The following is a 24,137-nucleotide window of genomic DNA, read 5'->3' as shown; positions in this document are numbered from 1 at the left end:
GTTATAAAAAGAAAAAAAATGCTGTCAATCAAATTGGAATGGGTCATCAGTTGTAAGAGAAACACTAATATCAGAGATGCTAAGAGGTTAGGGACGCCTGGGTGGCTCAGTTGTTAAGTGTCTGCCTTGGGCTGAGGTCGTGATCCCAGCATCCTGGGATCGAGTCCCATATTGGGCTCCCTGATCAGTGTGGAGTCTGCTTCTCCCTCTTCAGCTCCCCTGTGCTTATGTTCCCTCTCTCTGTCATAAATAAATAAAATCTTTAAAAAAAGGAGACGATAAGAGGTGAAAAGCAAATGTGTGCTGTAGAATCAGTTCAGCTGGGCTTGAGAATACATCTTACATAAAATCAAATTACGGTATTGTGGAGGAGTCTGTTATAATATGCAGCTTTCCATGCTGGACAAAGAAGCTCTGGAACACATGATATATCCTGGAAACATGCTTCAGGTCTCATCCACATTGCTTTTTGCTCAAAGAAAGTCCTTTCATTTTAAAGTGGTAATAGATGCTATAAATTAGCATAACTTTATTCACATTAGAAAAAAAACCTTTTATACTCAAAAATGATCTGCCTAGGAAGTGAGGCATATTTGGTAATTCTGTCAACTCTCACTGTTGTTGTTGTGGGTTTTTTTTTCCTAGATGATTAGGGAAATAGATGTGTTATTATTTATACAAACGCTGGCATCATTATTGCTGTGCAAATACATGTTTCATCAATGTTTAATTTTATCAAAGAAGTCAACCCATTCTACATCTGCTTAGTTGCCTAAATATGCATTAATCAGAAGCATTGTAGACATAAGTTTTGTAATAATTTCCTAAATGGTGACAAATAAAACAGCTGAATAATTAAAAATGTGAAAACCAAAATTACAGTGCTGTTGTCTCTGTGGTAGATGCAAAAATGTGTTTTAAAGAGCCTTTCAGTTACAGCCTGGAGGAGAGAACGAGTAGCCCAATAGGATTCAGGAAGCCTGAACAGCTCCGGGTCAGAGATGCGCTGAGAAACAGGCCTCAGCGTCTTTTGATTTGGTTGTGACTCCTAGCTCTCTGCTTTACTTACTGGTAGCGTGACTTCTGTCAAGTTGCTGTCCAATTGCATTAGTGCTTCTCAAACTTTTATGTGCACACATATCCCCTGGGGGTTTCATTATAAAATGCAGGTTCCGGTTCAGGAGGTCTGGGGTAGAGCCTGGGACTCCGTATTTCTAAAGAGCTACCGGGGAATACTGATGCTGCTGGCCCGTGAGGCATACCTTGATCTCATAACCAACATCACTGCTATTATCGTCCTATCACCTGTTAATTCATTAAGTGTTCACAAAGTGACAGGCACCCTGAAAAAAATGCTCCCAGACATTCTGTCCACTAATTTTCACTGTAATCCTATGAGGTAAGAAGTATCCATCATAGATCCAGTGCTACTGTGATAGGGTCTCTGAATAAGTCGTTTCATTTGCATATGGTATTAATCACATGTGTTTAAAATGACCACTATGATACAGTCATTCTGTTGACTAATCCAGATTCTGCCAACAGCAGAGAATATTGGTTGAATGGAAACCCCGTATTCTAAGTGTAGAAATCACCCTAAAAAGTGTCTGCTGCAATGGTTTGTAACCTGGCAGACAATAGAATGTTTGAGAAGCATTCCTAAGTAAATCAGCCTCCAGAGCACTAACTCCAGAAGGTCTCTTCCAGTTGATGGGGGATGGGTAGGGCTAGGTCTCCAGGTCAGGGTTGAAACCACTGAGTTAGTCCAACTCCCTGCCTAGATATGTGGAAATTGCCGTCCAGGGAGATGAGGTGACTCGCCCAATCCACTCATCAGATTAGAATTCTGGCAGGTGCCCTGACTCTCTGTGTACTTTGCACAGAATCAGAAGTTGTCTCAGGTGCCTCCTCCAGCAGTTAATGCTATTACCTGAGCTGAGAGACTAAATGCCTGACGTAATAAGGAATTGAATCTAGCATAAGGTTTGACGACTGCCACAAACCAGATCCCCAAATCTTGTGATACTGAGTTACCCGAGCACCTTGTTAGCCTTCTCTGAGCTACAAATCTCTCCAGAAATATGATGCATTCTAGACATTCTAGCCCTATGGGGAAAAGTACACAATACAACCTTTGAATGGATAATGTTTATAGATATCATTTCTTGTTCCAGTACCTGGAAGACTCAAAGGTTTTGAATGTTTTGAGACAGTCAGTCTTATCCAATTTGAGTCCCTCCCACATGAAATTTTTAAACCTTTTAGACACAGAACTGCTGGTAATCTCTAATGGGGATGATTTTTAAAAAGACTGAAGTAGTACAGGTTGGGTTGATAAAAAATGTTCTCAATCAGATATAAAACAAGAAATGAAGGTCATTGCAATGAAGTCATGAGAGAAATAAAGGCTGAGGGTCAGCCCATTCAGATCTTAGAATTATACCTTCAGTTTGTCAGGTCAGAAAAAGCCAAGTGTGGGCAAGAAAGAGAGAGGGTATGCCTTGGCAGAAGGTTATCACAAACAGGGTAAGGCTTTTATAACCTTGTGGACTAGGAAAGAAACATATTCTCAGCTATGTGGAGTTGGTTTAAAAAGTTTCTGCATAGGGGTGCCTGGGTGGCTCAGTGGGTTAGGGCTCTGTCTTCAGCTCAGGTAGTGATCTCAGGGTCCTGAGATCGAGCCCCACATAGGGCGCTCTGCTCAGCGGGGATCTGCTTCCTCCTCTCTCTCTGCCTGCCTCTCTGTCTGCTGATGATCTGTGTCTGTCAAATAAATAAATAAAATTTTTAAAAAGTTTCTGAATAAATTCTTTCTGTTTTATTTCCCATTCCTAACCATTTAACTTACTCTATCACTCTGTAAGTCCTGTGGAACTACGAGAGAGGACTCTTACTTCAAAAAAACACTGATAACTGGAATGGAGAACCAGAAGAAGGAAAATGGTCTGTTATTACTCAATCTGCTATAAAACAGCAAAACAAATACACAATCTTTTTTTTTTAAAAAAGAAAAATGTGTAATAAAGTCCTCAAAATTCTACTATTGAGCTTGAACTGCGAACAGAAATCAAATGTGCTTAAATTACTGGTGATTATAGATGTAAAAAATGTCATTGTATTCTTTTATGTTGTCTATTTTACTGAATGAAGGCATTCTAGAAGAGCTTTCAAAGGCTCATACCTGACCTTGGCCATCCAACTTATTTTTTTCTTAAGTTCCTAAACTCCCCAGTAGTAAATTTTCCTGCTTTGGGGATTTTCTTTGAGCTGCGCTGCAAGCTCTTTGATTTGTTTCATCTATTTCTGCCCACAGATGAAAGTGTCTCTGAATTCTGACACATGGTACTATGACAATAAAGTTTGGGGCCCAGCCTTTCATGGGATGCTAATGTCTCACCGTTAGAAGCCGATTGATTTTTTGGTAATAGTGAGGCATTGCCAATAAGCTTTCCTTACTCTCAAGATCTTTTCAAGAGGCTGAACCTCCAAGAAGGTGACTGCTATGAGGTAGGAAGGAAGCAAATGGGAATGGAACCCACCACAGAGGCTTGGGAATCCTCCGCTGTGACCCAGTGGGACCAGTGGCCCAAGGAAGGTATTCTCATGGTTTTCTTGGTTTGCAGGTCGGAATTACAAGCCCCTGTGTGAGCCTGCAAATGTCCTCTCAACTCTGGCATCTCCTAAGACACTGAAGTGCTCTGGTAGGAGTGTTATCTACAGCTGATTGCTCAATTGGGAAATGAGATGCAAATTACAAGGCTCTTCTTTCTGAGTGATTCATGATATCCGCTGCTTTGTTAATAATGCCACATTGATTAAGTCACAAAGCAGACTGAAGAAACATGTGTCCTCATTCAGAAAAAGGAATCATCACATATTTTATCTTGTTCTCTGGACAGCAACATTACTGGTACTGGTGGCTGTTTGGGATAAATAGAGTATGAATGAAGGATACTCCCCCATAACTCAGTAATTCACATAGTTAAAATGCCCATCTTATAAAACCATAAATAATTGTCATACGATATAGGCAAGTAACAAATCAATAGGTCTCTTTTATTTAATTTTTTTTCCTTTTTAAAGATTTTATTTATTCATTTGACAGGGAGACACAGCACGGGAGGGAACATAAACAGGGGGAGTGGGAGAGGAAGAAGCAGGCTTCCTGATGAGCAGGGAGCCTGATGTGGGGCTCAGTCCCAGGACCCTGGGATCATGACCTGAGCCAAAGGCAGATGCTTAAGGACTGAGCCATGCAGGTGCCCCAGGTCTCACTTTTATTTCTGATCTGCTTCTTTCTCTTGTAGATTTAAGTGGAGGTACTAAGAAATAGTGAGTACCACTAAGTGCAGGTGAAGACAGAAAGAGAAATTTGAAAACTCTGGAGAACGAACAGGCTTTGAATAAGGGGGCACTCATTTGTAGCTAAAATTTAGGAGTTCACTACCATCTAATCTAAAGAAGACATTTCCTAAGCTGGTCTGAAACCCCAAGTGGGTAATACAGTAGCTAACATGTTTCCTTTGCTTGCTGTATAACTTAGAAACAGAAATTAGATTTTAATTAAAAAACTGATGGTTTTGAACTTTTCCAATTTCACCCTGGGCCTTGAGGTCAAGACAAACTATTAAGACTTAGAGAAGACTTTTTTTCCTCTAAGTAAATACTACCACTTCTGATGCAGAAAGTGCATGTCAAATAACCAAGACTTAAATTTAGTTTATTTTCTAGTTCTGGAGAGCTCAACCACTAAGACTATAGCGTAAGAAAACCCTTCACCACTGTGTATTATGATAAAAGTTCTGTCTGCCGGGCAGGGGGGTGGAGAGGACCCATTTAGGAAGTAGTATAGCATAGTGATTAAGAGCTGGGATTTTCCTAGTCATTTCACTTATTAGTCATTTCACTTATTAGCGTGACCTTGGGAAGCATAGTAATTGAGATAAAATAGGTAATGCTGAAGTAAAAAATAATTTGGTGAATTTTAATGGTTTAATCCTAAGGAGTTTTATTTCTCATTCTTCCTCTAAAAATGATGATTGGGTGCCTGGGTGGTACAGTTCATTGGACATCTGACACTTGGTTTCAGCTCAGACCCTGGTCTCAGGGTCATGAGATCTAGCCCCGTATCAGGCTCCCAGCTCAACTCAGTCTGCTTGAGATTCTCTCTGCTCCTCCCCCTACTTCTCTCTCATGCACCCTTTCTCTCAAATAAATAAATAAATGTTTAAAAAAGATAAAAAGTGATGGTAATATTTAAAGTTGTTTTGAGGATTAAATGAGATATATAAATGTAAACCGAACAAATCTTGGAGACCCAGTTGGTCACATGAGCCACAAGAAAAATGTATAGCACCCAAAAGTACAGTTGACCCTGGAACAGCATTGGGTGTTAGGAGTGCCAACCACCACCCCCAGTGGAAAATCTTTTATAACTTTTGACTCCCCCAAAACTTAACTACTAATAGCCTACCACTCACTGACCAGAAGCCTTACAAATACTTAAACTGTTGATTAATACACATTTTGTATGTTATACAGGGTTGCATACTGCATTTTTACACTAAAGTAAGCTAGAGAGAAGAAAATGTTATTAAGAAAATCACAAGAGAAAATACGTTTCAATTACTCTACTTATTAAAAAAAAAAAAATCCACATATAAATGGATCCATGCAGGTGAAACCTACGTTGTTCAAGAGTTAATTGTAATGTTAAAAATATTTTTTTCGTATTTTCAAGAACCTTAAAGGTGACATATTGATAAGTTACAGTAAGACTTTTTAAAATTATCTCTCCTTTTCTATTCCATCAGCAATAACAAAGGTGCTCTCAGTTCTCTCGCTGACACTCCGGATCCCTTCGGTTCACACTTCCCTTCTGGCCACAATGCCCAACGGTCCTGCCAGAGATGACCGCTAGGTGGTGCCATGCCTCCCAGCCCTCTCGTTTCTCTAGGGAAAGGAAGCATTCGGAGCCTGCCGGTGTCTCTTAACGCTTCAACTTTATGAGATACACAAAGGGACTTATGGTGAAAAAAGTTCTCACATTGTTGCACTTGTTAAGTAGTTGGTCCAGTGTCTGGCATAAAAAGCAATTAATTCCTATTAATAAATGTTAGTTATGTTATTACTGATATATTGATTATGGAGAAAAGTTTTCTTTGAATTGGTTTAATGGGAAATAGGGTATTTTTAGCTAAGGACATCCAAACATTCACACAGATGGATTTCCAACTGCAACTAATATATATGTAGGATCCCTAAGTAAAGAGACCATAAAATTGTTAAACAGGAGTTTTCCCCACATTGCTCTCTTAGCAAGGGCTATCATGCCACTCCACAGAACTCTTCTTTGTGCAACACTAGGTAGAACATTTTACATAAAGTAATGACTTGCTATTCTAGTCTTCTTTCCCTCAACACTTTGATCTGCTTCACTTAAACAAAATAAAACACTTTCAAACTGTCCACACAGTCAAGACACTGATAATATATGCAAATTAACTCAAGCATGATTTTAACCTCTTATCTCCAGATTCAAACGTATGAATTACAAGGCTTTGGGGATTAAAAGAAAACCCAGAAAGTCTCTTAATACTTAGTCAACAACTTGGAAAATGCAGGATGATTTTCAGGGAGAGAGGGAGTTACTTATAAATATGTGGTTCATATCATTCAGAAAGGAAAAGGAAGAAAATACACACCATTATATGAGAAAACTAGAAAATTTCTCCACACTGACATAGAGTTTTAAAGGTTTCAGGCTTTGGGAGCTATGGACCAACTCCGTGATTTGGGAGTTCAGCAGTTAATCAGTGCTAAAAGAATTTGCAGTTTAAACTCATTATATTGAGCTGAGATTCCATGCCCCCCAATGACCTGCTGCTGATTAGGGTACAATGGCTCCTTGGTTAGCTTGTAAAATCAGCTACTATGTAATTGTAAGGAAACACAATAGCTGGTTTCATAAGAGTTTCAGGATACATGCTGAGTACTCTGGTTCCAAACCAGGTCGGTGAAGAAAGAGGCTCAGTTTGGTATGAGAAGTTTTCGCATCACAACTCCTGATGGCACTTCTAAAGCTAATGTGAAATGACTAATTTGCTGCCAAGGAAGCTCACTGTCAATTATACGCTGTAACACAACAGGTGAACAACTCTGTATTTTGAAAATAGTGTTTGTACCAGCAAACCAAAATGAGCTACTCTGCTAATTTAAACCATAGTGCCTTGGTTAAGCTCAGTTAGCCAGAGAAACTATATAGAAATATATATATATATGTGTGTGTGTGTGTATATATATATATACATATATATGTATATATATATATATAACCATGATAGAGGGGTCATGGGCTGCTTCTACATGACCAAATACATATTCTTTTTTTTTTTTTTAACTATTTATTTATTTTAGAGAGAGAGCATGAGCAAGAGGGGAAGAGGGAGAGGGAGAGAGAATCTCAAGCAGACTCTACCCCAGTCCTGGAGCTGGACATGGCCTCGATCCTATGACCCTGAGATTAGACCTGAACCCAAACCGAGATTTGGATGCTTAACTGACTGTGCCATCCAGGTGTCCCCCAAAATGCATTTCTTTTTAAATTAAAGTCCTCTGTGAAACTTAAGCTTGAGGAGTATTACGTTTCATAACATTTACACTTTTGCCAAATATTCAACAATTTCTAGGTAAAGAAGAATGTCTCACAGTTAGCAGACGAAGGCCAAGGTTCTTAGGTTACAGTTTTGTTGTACTCAAAGGTGATGTGTGGAGCACTGTAAGGAAGGTATTACTGACTAATTATATATTGACTGAAACAGTCTTTGTCAGAATTCACAGTAGGAGTATAAACCACTGAAATTAAGGAAGAAATGTGTTTAAGTTTGCATTTTTGCTCCCCCAGTGGGGCTCTAAGAAGTCCCCAGAACAACAATTGTCATAGCTCAAATGTGCCTGATATATCTTGTTTCCTTCTCTGGTATCTCCTAATAAAACATCCTGTGAAGGAATCATTCCCCAGTTATTTATATAATGGTATGTCTTTTCTATTTCTTTTCTTATGTAAATTTGTGTTTTCAGCCCGCGCTTTCATCCCAGGATAGACTCCTCCTTAACCTTGAAAAATAAACAGTGAAGGGGACACCTGGGTGGCTCAGGTGGTTAAGCATCTGTCTTCAGCTCAGGTCATGACCCCAGGTCCTGGGATCAAGTCCCATATGGCTCCTTGCTCATCCGGGAGCCGGTTTCTCCCTCTGCCTGCCGCTCCCTGTCCCCCCTTTCCCCTGCTAGTGCTCTCTCTCTGGCAAATAAATAAATGCATAAAATCTTAAAGAGAGATGGGAGATTTAGAGGAGAGTGTTGTGGGGAGAGGTAAGGCAATGACCTCTTTCCTGGAATTACACTAGGTAGACGAGATTTCAGTGTTATCACATGACAGCTGAATCACAGAGTGGCCGCTTCCAAGTCCGGACAAAATCACAGCAGTATTGACTTTGGAATCCTCTTCATAAAAATGTGAACAGTGAATAAATCAGATCCATTTAGAATGGGCATAACTTCTTCAAGAGGGGCATTCTAAACTTATGAGCTAAGTCAGTTACTTATAGGTTCATACAAAGACATCATTCTTCTAGTTACACACGTGAAATCTATACATGTAATTCTCGTCAGAACAAACTTTTCTCTCCACTTTTTTTTTTTTAAGAGATTTTATTTTATATATTTATTTGACACAGAGAGAGAGAGAGAGAGCACACACAAGTAGGGGGAGCAGCAGGCAGAGGGAGAAGCAGTCTCCCTGATGAGGAAGGAGCCCGACAGGGAGCTTGATCCCAGGACTCTAGGATCATGACCCAAGCAGAAGACAGATGCTTAATTGACTGAACCACCAAGGCACACCTCTCTGCATGTTTAAGGTGATTATTTTCATGATTGCAAAATAGGCACCAGTGAATTTACTAGAAGGATAATGCCTTCACAATGAGTTACACATTTGTGGAAAGCAATCCCGGCCCTTCAGGTTTCCCAGGCTCCTGGATCAGACTGTGCTTGTAAAGTTATGTCTTTGGGGACTGCAGGAAACTGGCATGTTGGATTCTTCAAAGAAACAATTCTGGCCTTAGTTGGATTGTGAAGGCATACTACTTTTAGGTAATATACATGCTTCCAAAATAAGTCATTTGGAGTCCCACAGTGGGAGTCATATTTTTCCTATTAATTTCCATTAGATTTTCTGGAGGTCTAAGTTCTACTCGGCACTGGCTCTCAACCATTGACTTTAAGTGTCTCCTCCTCTCTCCCTTTTTTGTTAATTGATTCAGAATTTTTTTTTAATTTTTATTTATTTGACAGACAGAGATCACAAGTAGGCAGAGAGGCAGGCAGAGAGAGAGAGAGAGGAGGAAGCAGGCTCCCTGCTGAGCAGAGAGCCTGATGCGGGGCTCGATCCTAGGATCCAGGGATCATGACCTGAGCGGAAGGCAGAGGCTTTAACCCACTGAGCCACCCAGGTACCCCATGATTCAGAATTTTTAAATAAACACTTTTACTTGGAGAAGTACCATTAAAGTGATTCTGTGGTAAATTATTTAGAAAACTGAAGAAATATTTTAAGGTATGGATACCCTTATATTTATTAATATATTTGGCAGATATATATTCCTATAGGCTAGACTTTCATAAAACGATGCCACACTCATCTGTCCAGCAAGCTGCATTGATCTGCCGCTCCTCATGTTTTCCTCAAATTACTAAATGATATCATGTGTGCCTATTCTATTTCCTGAAGAACACATTCTCATTGACAGGTAAAACAAAAACACAATAATAAAATAAAACAGAGGGAAGGCAAAATCAAATAATATACTTTGGTTGCACACCTTTCTCAATGTTTTAAAGTTTTCCTGAGCTGGAATTAAAAAATAATAATAATAATGGAAAGGTCATACTGGAAGGGCCAACAGCTCAGATTGGTTAACTGTTCATTAACTGGTCAGCCGTTGGCCGAGCGGCTGCATCCGGGTGGACACAGCCTGATGAGGTTTCCCAGCCTGCGTGCACCGGGACTGGACCACATGACCCACTCTGGCCAATGCAATGCGAACAGAAGAGACCTGTGCCATTTCTGGGTCTGGCCCCTAGTAATGCAAAGGCCGCGGTGACCCTCCCTCTCTTAATTGGTGGGCTGGCTGGGTACAAAGCGCCTGGTGAGGGACTGTGAGTTCCAGATGACTCTGAGGTCTGGGGGGTGTGCCGGCCACCAACTAGAGGAGGCTGGATTCCTGAGTCAGGTGAGAAGCCTCCGCCTATACGCAACGATACGAATGAGCTTTACTGCACAGATCATTGATTCTACTTATTCTATTTAATTACCGAGACTTGGGGCTGTTTGTTGCAGCGTTTAGCTTGACTCAACCGATGGTTTCTTGGTGACCATTTAGGCCAGAGATGAGGAACTGGAGGCCCGCAAAAGGAAAGCAGCTTGTTCCGAGTCATACAACTTCTATGTGTATTGAGTCTAATCCTGCGTATTCTTTGCTGTTTTTTGACAGAACCCGGTTTTGGTTCTTTGGTCTTTTCCCCATATATAATTCTGACATTTTGTCCCATCGAGACAGCGGTGTGGCCAAGAAAAGAAAAAACACAAACTGTACAACCTGGAATACAAATACGCTTTGGTAGTAGCCCTAGTCAGACCTGGGACTGTTTATGAATCCTGGCAAAACGCAGTGACACAGATCGGTGACCATATGTTCCGCTTTTAAAGAACTTAATCTTCCGGGTGGAACACGTAAGTGGGATTACCACATCACTAAAAGCTTAGCATCTTGCAGATGTTCATCTAAGAATTTTTCCTTAATCATTTTCCTCAATGACACGGAAACCAAATCCTTTAAATCCCAATTCATTTCATGGAACTATATCTCCACGGATCCCTCCACCGTCGCAGACTTGTCATTAGGATGGTGTGCTGGCCTGCTAATTCGTAATCTTGAGGTACTTCACTTCCCCCGTCCACCTGGCATCTTGTTTGCTTCTGATTTCTGACTACTTGGCTACTGTTCCTTCAGTCAAAGCCACCACTCCTTTGGCATCCCAGGCTGCTGAGTTTAAATGGTGAGCAAATAAGGTGCCTCCAATCTGATGGACTGGAGGCCTCCAGCTTTGCCTGCTGAGCACAGTCTGTGCTGTGGTGTAAGCAGACTGTCTCTACCATATGTCATCGTCTCTGCTGTCTATACCCTTTTGAGGAACTTCACGGGAAAAGCACTATGAGAGACGTTTATCCTGGGACTTTGTGATTTGTTTTTAATTTTCATTTAATTTCTACCAACTTAGCTCATTTAGAGCAGTTTTAATTATACCACCCACTGACTCTAAGTTTTATCAGTTGAGCGTGGGTTTGGGATTAAAGGGCTAATGGAAGAGATATTGTCCATGTTCAAGGATGACTGGGGAAATATTATTAGACTAGCAGAGTGCAAACAGTGAAATATATACAGTAGTAACACATTCAGGATTATTCTAAGAAGACCCAGGAGATCCAGTCCTTGAATGAAAAAACAGAATAAAATTATGTTTTCAAAAAATCCTAACATACAGAGGTAAAGTATCCGCAGATTGATTGAGAAATGTTAAAAAATATTGCTTCTTTCACCTGTATTCTTTTTGTTGTTGTTGTTAGAGTGGGAGGAGAGAGATAAGTGAAGAGAGGGGTAGAGGGGGAGGGGTAGAGGGAGAGAGAGGATCCCAAGGAGGATGCATGCCCAGCACAGAGCCAATGTGGGGCCCCACCTCACAACCCTGAGATCATTCGTAACCTGAGCTGAAATCAAGAGTTGGATGCTCAACTGACTGAGTCTCCCAGGCACCTCTTTCACCTATAGTCTTAATCCTTCTCCATAACAGTATGTATAAGCACATAAAGGAAGTGCTGAGAACATTTTATTTCAATTGATAAGAAGGCCTCCAACTACTTACAAGGATGAAACTGAGTCTGAAAGGAATGAAAATACTATGTTGTACATCTGAAATGATCGTGGAGTGATTTCACAGATTTACTCTCAAACGTGGAACAAAGGAAGCCTGAAGAACCATTACGTGTATAGAAGACTGAAAACCATGTACTTGAAGACATTTTCCCAGAGCTAGTCGGTGACCCCAGGGTTATTAATAGATGGATGGATTTTTGAGCAAATGAAAGTACAATTACTAAGAGAAAGGACAAGTCAGATGACCAAACTACAGTAGTTCTGCCGTCTTATCCTCTTGTTAAGGAGATGTCTTTCCTGAAATATTTAGGCTCAGTGAGTTTTTGATGAGACATGACGAGTAATAGCATTAAGGTTAAGAAGATTAAAGTGAATGTTATTCTGGAAATTCAGTATAGCTTTTGCTGTAAGTCGGGATGCCTGAAGGAAACCAACTCTTTTAGGAGCATTATGTTCTGATTTGTAGCACAGTGCTTTAGTGGACAAATGTACTAGGCTGGGATTCAGAATACCAACATTTGACTCAATTTTATACTATTCGATTCTTTCACTAATTCTGTAATCTCAGGCAGGAACTGCTGGGACAGCGAGTTCCTTCATCTGTTAGCAAGGATTCAGGAGTGATACTAGGATTAAGAATTAAATGAAACGGGGGCGCCTGGGTGGCTCAGTGGGTTGAAACCTCTGCCTTCGGCTCAGGTCATGATCTCGGGGTCCTGGGATCGAGCCCCACGTCGGGCTCTCTGCTCAGCAGGGAGCCTGCTTCCTCCTCTCTCTGTCTGCCTCTCTGCCTGCTTGTGATCTCTGTCTGTCAAATAAATAAATAAAATCTTTAAAAAAAAAAAAGAATTAAATGAAACGAGGTGATGTAAACAAACTCTCTTGCTCCTAATTCATAGCTAATAAACATTTACATCCTTTCCTTGTCAGCGGTCGTACTACTAAATATGCAGTTTACAAGAGAAAATAGCATCTGTTGAGAAACATTTTGATTTTTTGACTGAATCTTATTTGAAACACATGCTTGGTATGGTTGATGGAAGACTTCATCCCAAAGAAAAAGTCTACTTTGTGCAAAGGGAATATTCTAACTCATTTAGATATAGCAGTCATTTAAGTTCTATTCCTAACTAATGACTGGATTTTTCGTTCCGTGAATGAGTAAATTTTCTTTGCTCCTCCCTTTAAGTCACTTGTAATCAAAGGAAAATCTGAGTTTTAATAAGGGGTACTTAAGATCACTTCCAGTCCTAACATTTTATTCTGTGGGTATGGAAACTCTGTGTGTGTGTGTGTGTGTGTGAGAATTACATTCCAGTCAGCATGCATCAAGCACATACTTTGTACTAGCAGTTTGACTAGGAAAATGATTACAAAGATGAATAAAATATAGTTATGGCTCTCAAAGAATGAATATATATATATATATTCATATATACAATGGAGTTCTCCACTGATAATTTGGTTGAGTTCTTCAATGATTTATTTTTTAAAAACTTTTTAATGAAAGTATAATATATGCAGAACTGTGCACAAATAAAAAGTATACAGTTTGAAGAACTACCAAAAAGTTCTGTGGTTCATTTTCTCTTACATGTGAAGCTTGTATTCCCATGGAAACATGTTTCCCATGAATGCTCCATTAACCTAAAATAGGGCTGGTATTCACTGCTCTAGGATTAAGGGACAGAGGTCAAATGTGTAACTTCGCTCTGATGGATGTACTTACACTAAGTTTCCATTGGGTTGAGGATTCAGTTGGCATGGGACAGACGTTGCAGTTCTTGACCTCCCTTGCTTCCTTGCGGAAGGAATGGACCAGTTTTTACCTCTCTCTTCTATAACTAGTCTCCTTTTCTAGGACATGCACTGAGCAACTTGACTCCAAGAGTATGGTGAGAGTTAACAGAAGGCAATGTTTGTAAAGTGCTTACCATACAGCTTGGTTCACAGGAGCTATTATACCATTAGCAGCATCAACATCATCTTCACTTCATAGAGCCTTATCAAGAGGGTGGACCCTGTTACCCGCATCTACAGCTGAACTTGAGGGCAGGCTCTGGGCTTCTCTGGTGACTGAAACAACCATCAAAAATGGAGTGGGGAATGGAGGACCCTGGGTAACAGTGGGGCCAGGTGGATGATTCCTAGTGGTTGCAGCCTAGGTAGTATTTCATTGTGAAGGAATGGGCATAAGTCAAGTCTCTCTCTCTCTCTCTCTCTCTCTCTCTCTCTCTCTGTGTGTGTGTGTGTGTGTGTATGCAAATGGGACACTTTGTTATAGGCTGAATGAACATCTGCTGCTCCCTGCAGGATGGAAGTAACCAGAAAAGAAGGGAAAGAAAGACTTTTTGTCTCACTTATGGGATGGCAGGTGGCCTTTTATCCTCTGACTTTCTCAACTCGGCTAGCCCCTGCTTTCACCAAGGAGCTCAAAAATCTAAATGTTCACTGTTCAACCTGAAAACACAAGCTGAAATACCTAGATATCCTCAAATGTGGCCCATCTCTTTGCAGGATATGTCTCATGCTATTTGACTGACAGATGGCTACACGGGACAGAATTCAGCCATGAAACAAGAGCCCATTCAGGGTGGTTTAAAGCTTTTTATGTGTCCTCTACTTTATTTGTTTTTATTTTTTAATACGTGTTTAAATAAGATTTGTTTTCTAAGGAAATGTTGCTGCAATATGATTGCACAGCCTACAATGATGTGATTCCCCACAGTTCATACAATCACTGGTTTTGCTTCATTTGTCCGACAACTACCTCTGACCACCCACCACTTTTCCGGATCTTTCTTATCTCAACTCTTCAGTGGGTCGGTTGCCATGGAAACCATCATACTATTACAGTGTGGTCTCCCTCCCTCCTTGACCCCCCTCACACAAACACTCCCACACACAATAATTGATGAAGCCTGAGCAGCACTTGACTAGAGCTGAACCACTCGGTCCTACAGGAATCTAGAATCAGCCATAGAGCTTCATCTACTCCCCACTTGAACTGAGGAGCTGCTATCTGTGACCACTTCTTGCCATTTGGACAGGAAAGAAAGACAGCATGATGACTGAAGGAGAGAGAAATGGAGAAGCAAGGAAAAATAAGAAATGTGGAGAAAATCCAACCTAACCCAATTATAAGAATTCCCGAGGCCCAGGTGTGTGCCCGTGCATGTCTGTGTATTTCATTTAATCCCCTAAGATACTGGGAATCCTTACAATAAATCTCTTCTGACTCTGATGCTCTATATGAGTCGGATCTTTATTGCGTACAGTCAATGCCCTCATTGCCCCCAGACTTACTAGGATCCTCAGGGCCTTTGCCAATGACCCATACTAGTTCTGTTTTAAAATAAGGATGTAAAAAAGAATCAGTCTGTAGTTAGAGGAGAGGTTAAAAATAACCTTTTTTCTTCCTAGGACTATGGAGCCTTCATCTCTCTGAGGCAGGAGAAAGAGAATCTCAAGATTCTCTTATTCAGGAATGGGTCCAGTGGAGTCCATTCCACCCCAAGATCTTTCAGGGGGAAACAGATGGGGACCAGACTGATAGTAATGGGGAAAATGAAACATTAAGGCTGGGTAATCGCTAGAAGAAAAGAGGACACTGAGGGTCTTTTGCTGCACTCAAAGCCAGTGAGAGGTTCATTGGGTGCCAGAAATTCAACAGCAATCTTCATTTACTGAGAGCCATGGACATGAACGCCATGCTGGGCTCTGGGGACCCTACCTAAAATGCAATCTTTTTCCTTCAAGGTAATATGTTTGCCACAACTTCTGCACACACAGAAAGACCAGTATGAGAAAAGTTTCAGAACCTAGGAAGTATACTGGGTACAAGTAGAATTTCTAGGCCGTTATTTACTGAGCTTTTCCTATCATATCTGACACCATCTTAAGCACCATTAAACTGTATGTAAGTAAAAGAATTGACAATAAGACATTTCTTATAGAGAGAGTATCCTAAAATACACAACTGACAGAACACCTGTTGCTCCCAGGATAGCAGGGAAAGCTGACATGATCAGATGACACGAGAGTCCTTCAACATGCAATTTTCAAGGAACAATTACCTCAAAAAGGCACAGAATTAATTATGTTCTCTTATTACACAAAACTGGGCTGCAGATGCACACCTACAACCAGGCTACTCTTGAAGAGCTAAGTATCTGGGCCGCCAGATACGATTTTTTACATTATTATCATTTGGTAAATCATTTTCAAGAAAATTGCTTCCAAGTAGCCTAATCTTATTCCAGTCTGAAATGCGGACTAAATTTAAACCAAGTCCCTCCTTTGGAAATAGCTCTCTTTTCAGTACAATCTTGAATTAAATTGTAATATAGTCACATAGGCGGCAAGGATGTTGGCAAATCAGAGACTTCACCTGGAAGATCTACTCAGGCTTGTTTTTTTGTTTTTTTTTTTAAGATTTTATTTATTTATTTGACAGAGAGAAATCACAAGTAGATGGAGAGGCAGGCAGAGAGAGAGAGAGGGAAGCAGGCTCTCTGCTGAGCAGAGAGCCCGATGCGGGACTCGATCCCAGGACTCTGAGATCATGACCTGAGCCGAAGGCAGCAGCCTAACCCACTGAGCCACCCAGGCGCCCAGGCTTTCCAACTTAGATATTCTTTCAATATGTTCTTTTAAATCTTAACTACGATACTTTCTTTGGCTTTGTTACGTCTTAGGAATGTAATTCTGAATTCTCTTAACTTTTCATTTTATTTTATTTTTTGAGTATACCATACGCCCAACGTGGGGCTTGAACTCGCAACCCTGATATCAAGAGTTGTTTGTTCTACTGACTGAGCCAGCCAGGTGCTCCTCTTAAATTTCATTTTACTTTTTAAAGATTTTATTTATTTATTTGACAGAGTGAGAGAGATTACAAGGAGGCAGAGAGGCAGGCAGAGAGAGGGGGAAGCAGGCTCCCTGCTGAGCAGAGAGCCCAATGCAGGGCTTGATTCCAGGACCCCGGGATCATGACCTGAGCCAAAGGCAGAGGCTTTAACTCATGGAGCCACCCAGGTGCCCCAAATTTCATTTTAAATTACATTTCAAGGCTATGTGGCCGCCGTCTTCAGGACTTTATTCATTTTATCAAAATTTCACGTAAGTTCCAGTTCCCAAAGTAAACTTTTGAAATTCATTCATTCACTCATTGAATGTATATTAAATGTCAATTCTATGTTAGGCTCTGACTTAGGCACTGAAGCTATAGTCTAGAATAAAACAAAGCCCACATAAAGTAGATATTCTGCTAGAAAAAATTGGCCACGAACAAGCAAATATACATATTGAAAGAACTTCAGATCTTGCTAAAAGCTCTGAAAAAGACCAACAAGGTGATGTGCCAGAGGCTATGCTGGAGAGGCAAACTCCAGAGCAGGTGGTCAGGTGAGGTGGGAGGAGCACCCCTGCAGCAAGGGAAAGCGGGCCAGTTTGCTAGAGTGTGAGCTGGACTCAAGATGTCATCGGATGCATCTAAAAGGCAGGCGGGTGTTGGAATGCATAGGATCTTCAAAGTTATGGTCAGAAGTCTGGATTTTAACAGTCCATGGGGATCCATTGAAAAATTCTGAGCAATGGAATGACATGATCCAATTTATAGTTTTGAATAGGTTGCTTCTGGACCCTTGAGGAGAGAGGGTGGTAAGGGAATAAGAATAGAGGCAGGAGGACCACTCAGGATACCATTTCTCGTGTGTCATGGTCAGATTCTTTCAGCACCCACCACACCTACATGCACACACACACACACACACACACAGGCTGGTGATGGCAAGTTGACTCTTCAATTACTATGAAAATTTGCATTCCACTATATTTATTTATATATGTTCTAACTACTGCATATGATCACTCTGAAACTTTTGCAATAAATTATGGTTATATTTGCATTTGTTTCACTTGAGGGTCACTTGAGAATTTGCAGTGTTCAATTTTTATAACTACGCTATTTAAGCATGGTGCTTCGTCTATATAGAGAGTAGATGTAGATTGTGGGGAGCTGGGATGTTAAGGTAGTGTGGAAGTTTTAAGCAGCTATGATAGGTCAGCACCTTAAACAACCACAGTATGATCAAATATGTCCAAGTGGGAAGAAGCCGCTGAATGTGAACGTCCTTGAGGGCTCCCAGGGGGCCATCCCTGTAGCCCCTTGTGCTATATTGGAGATGGGCAATCAAAGTCCTTCTCCTAAAGGTCACTGACCCTCAAGAAACTGGGGAAACATCCCTTCCTCTACTAAAGAGGTGGAAAGTCTGAAGGGGGAGACTTTATTATTTTTTTTAAGCTGATCAGATTGCATGACAATGAGAAATTGAGGGAAAATGAGGTAACACTTAAAACTGAATAGGTTTCATCATTGATAACCCCTCAGTAAGAATTTATCTTTCCTCTAAAAAAAAAAGAAAACTATTTTATTTACTTATTTGACAGAGAGAGACACAATGAGAGAGGGAACACAAGAAAGGGGGGCGGCAGAGGGAGAAGCAGTCTTCCCGCTGAGTAGGGTGCTTGATACGGGACCAGATCCCAGAACCCTGTGATCATGACCTGAGCCGAAGGCAGATGCGGAACAACTGAGCCACCCAGGCACTCCTAGAATTTCTCATTCTTTTTCAACAACCCATTGCTGTTTGTTTCTTCATAACCACGATACCACCCCTCAGTCAGTGTCTACCATGTTGGAAGGACATCCGTATTTATATGTAGCCATATTGATAACTGATTTTCAGTGTATTAGCATTATTAACTTTTGAAAACAGATATTTTAGATACTCTTCAATTATTTTATTTATCACAAATTCAAAATTCTTATATTAAAGCACTAAATTTCATAACTAACAACAAACAAGTTTGTGCTAAAGCCAATTTTATAGGGTCTACCATGAGAAGCAGTGAAGCAAATTTCTCATAATCTGCATGGACAGAAATAGCTAAATTAATCCACGCCATTGTTGGAGTTATCCAGGAGCTATAAATAAATAAGGCAAAGACAGAAAACACAGGGTGCCTATGATGTATAATTAGTATGAGATCCAAACCATGCTAGCTAGCCTTTCCATAAGCTAGAATATTATATATTTTTAGTTAATTTTCCGACAAGAATCAAATGAGCTGTCATTCTAAAGTTACATAATTTGTCATAGCTCTAGGAGTTATATCTTACCACGGCTACATAATATTCCTTCTAAATTTTGACTATTTTTTTCAATTAAATTATTTTATTTATTTTCAGAAAAACAGTATTCATTATTTTTTTACCACACCCAGTGCTCCATGCAATCTGTGCCCTCTATAATACCCACCACCTGGTACCCCAACCTCCCACCCCCCCACCACTTCAAACCCCTCAGAAAGGATGAATACCCAACTTTTGTAGCAACATGGACTAGACTGGAAGAGATTATGCTGAGTGAAATAAGTCAAGCAGAGAGAGTCAACTATCATATGGTTTCACTTATTTGTGGAGCATAACAAATATCAAGGAGGAAAAGAGGTCTTAGGAGAAGGGAGTTGGGGTAAATTGGAAGGGGAGGTGAATCATGAGAGACTATGGACTCTATTTTTTTTTTAAAGATTTTATTTATTTGACAGAGATCACAAGTAGACAGAGAGGCAGGGAGAGAGAGAGGAGGAAGCAGGCTCCCTGCTGAGTAGAGAGCCCAATGCGGGGCTCGATCCCAGGACCCCGGTATGACCCAAGCTGAAGGCAGAGTCTTTAACCCACTGAGCCACCCAGGCGCCCCTAATTTTTGACTATTTCTTAAAATGCTTTTCTGGTCTTTATTTCACAATGGGTTGACAATCAGTCTTCTCTTTACCCTGATGTTCTGCATCACCTAATAATGTGTAAGTTCCAAGGGGTACCAGGTGAATCCAGAGGCAAAATGAGAAAGACAAAAGGCAGCCAAAGAATGGGGGTTAAACTAATACATATCAGAAATAATGGGGAATTGGAGATAGAGAGAGAGCAAGAAAAAGAGAGTGATGAGAGCAGGAAGAAAGGGCTGAGCAATGAGCAGAATGGCCACTTGATTTTTAAGAATAAGGATATATAGTTATCTTACATTTATATTGTTTGCATTTCCATTATGCAAATGTTCCTTCCTCTACAACTCACTGATCACCAAAGACTTCAACCCACTAAAAGTCCCGTGTGATTAGATATTTTTGTTTGTGTGTACATGGAAACTAAGGAAAGATGCTGGGTATCCCATTGAACTTACAGCAGAGTTGCAAAGCAAGAATTCATAACCATAGGTCACCATCAGAATACAAATGTGCCATGAAGTTGGAGAACGCTTATAAAGACCAGAAGACTTTTCCCCCAGGGTATGGAATTATGAGGAAGGGAGGCCCAAATTTATCAAGCCTTTAGGAGGCATACCATCCCAACATCTTGAAGGTATATGTATGTGTATATATATATGCGTGTGTGTGTGTGTGTGTATAAAAATATATACATATAGATATAAATAAAAAGATACAGAGAGAATGAGAGAGAGAAGTTGTGAGTGATAAATGACTAGGAAAAAACAAAACAATAAAGGTTTCAGGGGTAAGTTCCAGTTCCCATTTGCCCTTAAAAACGTAGCTGAAAAGAAGCAATACTTCTAGTTCCAGCTGTAATGAAATAGCTTGTATTGAACTAACCCTCTATTAAAAAATAAAGCTGGACAAAATGCATAAAATAACAGTTTGAAAGCACTGGAGCAGTCAGCTCAGGGAAGACTTGAAGGGCCGTGGTCCCTGAGAGAAGAGGGGCATACCAACGCATGCTCTGCATTTACCCAGGCATCTTCTGGAGAGAACTCGCTATTTCATTGTTAGAGGGAATAGAGCACAACAGAAAGGAGTCATCTTCCTGGCAAAGGAGACTGAGGTGACGTTCAGGTGATACTGAAACCCCTGGGATTTGAAGAGTAGAAGCCTAGGGAGCAGGTAACTGCATCCGTGTGGACTTGGACACATGAGCCAGCTGCTAACAAGAGCACATGCACAGGGCAGCGCGTCAAGACACTCGGAAGATGAGAGCACCTGGGAGAAGCAGAGATTTCAGCCACAATGGGTGCTGAGGAGATGGAGGGAAGTTCAAGCCCCACCAAACAGGAGAGGCCCTGGTAAACGTCTCAGGCTTTCAGCTGAGATTCCAGAAAAAGCACGTCAAGGGTGGAGGCTATAGCCCCAGATGATGGGCAAAGCTGAACAGAGCAGCCTAACAAAACCTAAGAGGAACTCTGGGCATGATGAAATTGGTTGGTCAGAACTCGATCTGTCTGCCAAGAGAAAGACTTACCTGAGTGGAGGAAAATAATAGAATAATTTTCATAAGACACATCTACATTTAAACAAAAGTATGACATCTGCTAAAAAGAAGGAACCAAATGGCCACAAGAAAACAAAACAACACAACAGAAAGAACAGATAATGAAAATAATCCCACAGGCAATTCAAGTATGGGAGTCTAAAAATCACTCCAATTCATGTTCCGGCAAATAGATAAAAGGGGATAAAAGATTTGATCAGAGATACAGATCCTTAACAAGGAATCAAATAAAAAGAAGACAGGGCTTGAGATCCATATCTTCCACTTTACTAGGCCAAGGCATGTTGGCTCTTTCTCTCGTCCTGGATTTCTTCTTTTCCTCTCTGGTTCCTTCCACCCTCTCACACACTTCCACACTTCAGAAATAGTTGTCCCATTAGGTTGTCTTAGAGAGTACAAAAGACAACTGTAGTTTTAAAAGTCCATGTGTCAAGGGGCACATGGGTGGCTCAGTCGGTTAAGCATCTGATTCTCGATTTTGATTCAAGTTATGATCTCAGGGTGGTGGGATCGAGCCCTACTGTGTGCTCAATGAGGAGTCTGCTTGAGATGCTCCCTCTCTCTCTCCCCCTCTGCACCTCCCCCTCCGTGTTCTCTCTGTCTAAAATAAATAAATAAATAAATCTTAAAAAAACAAGTCCATCTGTTGAATCAGAAGATATGAAAAGTGTCTTCAGCAGAGACAACATAACTAATAGTGACAGCTGTCTGTGTTTAGACTCTGTCCCAGTCACCTAAAAGTCTGTGTGACTACACACAAGTTACTTAGCCATTCTCAATTTGTTTTCTGTTCCCTACAGATTGATCGATACCTTACAAAATCATTTTAAGCACTAAATGAGATGTTTATCTAGGAAGAGTGCTTAGCACAAACAGATTCCCAACAAATACTCATACCTCCTTTTCTGTTTGCTATCATCCATAGAGAGCACACATTCGAAACTCGTTAATCTTGAACTTCAGAATGGGATACCATCTATGTGTTGACTGTCATTTGATATCCTCAACGAAGATGAAGTGCTATACAACTTACATTCTTTCCCTTCCTAAGTGAGGAATATTAATGACTAACAAAATGCCTACATAATATAGGTTTGTTAAAACAATAGTTCCTTGAAGTCGCAGGGGAAAAAACAAATCGAATATTTCAAATATCTGGAACAAAATTCAAGGCAGCGATCAAGGCTTTTGTTGTTACAGAACACTATTCATGCTTTGGCTTGCCTTTCAACAATCATGCCTATTAAATCATTTGTGTCTCTGACACATGTAATGAAGTCATATTCGCGATCAGCTTAATCCCAGGATGCAGAGTGGCACCTATTTTGTTAGGAAAGCTGTTTGTATAAACTGAAACATGCAGCAAATTTATAATTTCATAAAATGCTCATTATACTTTCAGCGTGACAATCTTTGGCTTGAATCTCTTCATGCATATTTAGTCATTTTAAGATAGACTGTTTTGGGTACTGGTTAAGAAAAAGATTATTTTTAAGCAAACTCCCTAACAAGCAAGCAGAATAGTAAATAGTTACAAACACAGCAAACTCTGAGCCATATATTCTATGTGGAAATCTTTAAATTCTGGAGAAAACACACAACTGCAGCTAAATATTATACGTCACTGAAATTGACTCTTGTTATAAGCACATGAAGGTAAACAAGAAAGAAACTGAATTAAGGGAGGTCATCTATAAACAATACTTTTCTAGAATGTTGATAAATTCCACCCTTGACTTCTAGCTAATTATTTGGTTGTTCAACTAGTGGCTGAATAATCATACCTTATCCATTCAGAGACTTGCACAAGGGAAGTCATGACATGGGCTTTTATTGTTATAAACAATCTCCAGGTCCCATGGTTTAGATCTCAGCATTAATTAGAAGTAAGACTTACATCACTCTCATGACCTTCTCGAAGGTTGTATGTGAGATCATGTTGAATGTCTTCCATGAATTTGTGAGCATATTCTGGGTAAAGGTCTAGCACTTCAAAGAGTCCTTTGAGGATGATACATTGAAGATCACAGTAGGTTAAAGCCTTCACATCTGCATTGGTCTTGATCACTTGGTCCTTAATTGATAGGTTTGCTCCAATTAAGTCCCCTTTCCCTTGAAACAGTGAAAAAAAGAGACATGTCACTTCCAAAGAAAAGCAAGCTGGGACTGGAAACTTCATTTCACTTAAAGGCTTCCCTTCTCTGAGATGACACTGCAAAAGAAAAAGACACCTTCATCTCCACAGCCCTGAGATACGGGGCCTGGTATTTCTTTGTTTGGTGGGGGAGCTTCCTGTACACAGAAGAATGTTTACCGCCATCTCATATTGACGACCCCCAGCAGTGACAACCGAAAATATCTTCTGACATTGTCAAATGTCCCCTGGCAGGCACAACTGCTCCTGGTTGAGAACGGTGGTCTGGGGGATAAGAACTAGGAGAGCAGAGTTGGGAATGGTCGGTGATAGATGGGCTCCAGACAGTTCCTTATGGCATTCGATAAAGGACTTTAGACAAAGCAGTTGACATTTTTGTCACAGTTGCCTCAACTACTCAGGAGAAATAATAATGGCTCCAATTGGGGGGGGGGGCGCTGTAGAAGACCATGAAAATGTGTATTAGTAATTTTGATTCTAACACAATAATAACTTCATTATCAGCTTGCTAGTACTCAGGTTCTTTCATTTACCTCCCACACCTCTTACAAAAGAGAGGGTGAGGAGGGAGGAGGTGCCGTCCCTCCCTCGCCTCAGAACAGGGTGGGTCACAGAGAGGTAGGGGACTTCGAGGATGGTGAAATCTACC

The 24,137-nt window shown here is 40.6% G+C and overlaps 1 protein-coding gene across 4 annotated transcripts in view; it reads right to left on the bottom strand.

Annotated features, from left to right (window-relative positions):
* The window catches only part of KCNH8 (potassium voltage-gated channel subfamily H member 8), a 373,867-nt gene that overhangs the window by 33,070 nt on the left and 316,660 nt on the right, over positions 1 to 24,137 (bottom strand). For all 4 annotated transcript variants that reach the window (XM_082729065.1, XM_082729066.1, XM_082729067.1 and 1 more), the window contains one exon: positions 23,231 to 23,445. In XM_082729065.1, coding sequence (XP_082585191.1) covers positions 23,231 to 23,445 — 215 coding nt within the window. The remainder of the gene's footprint in view (positions 1 to 23,230; positions 23,446 to 24,137) is intronic.

This window comes from Mustela nivalis, assembly GCF_964662115.1.
Source record: "Mustela nivalis genome assembly, chromosome: 1".
Lineage (NCBI taxonomy): Eukaryota > Metazoa > Chordata > Mammalia > Carnivora > Mustelidae > Mustela > Mustela nivalis.
Note: the sequence above shows the minus strand (reverse complement) of the source record. Positions and strands in the feature narration are given on the sequence as shown.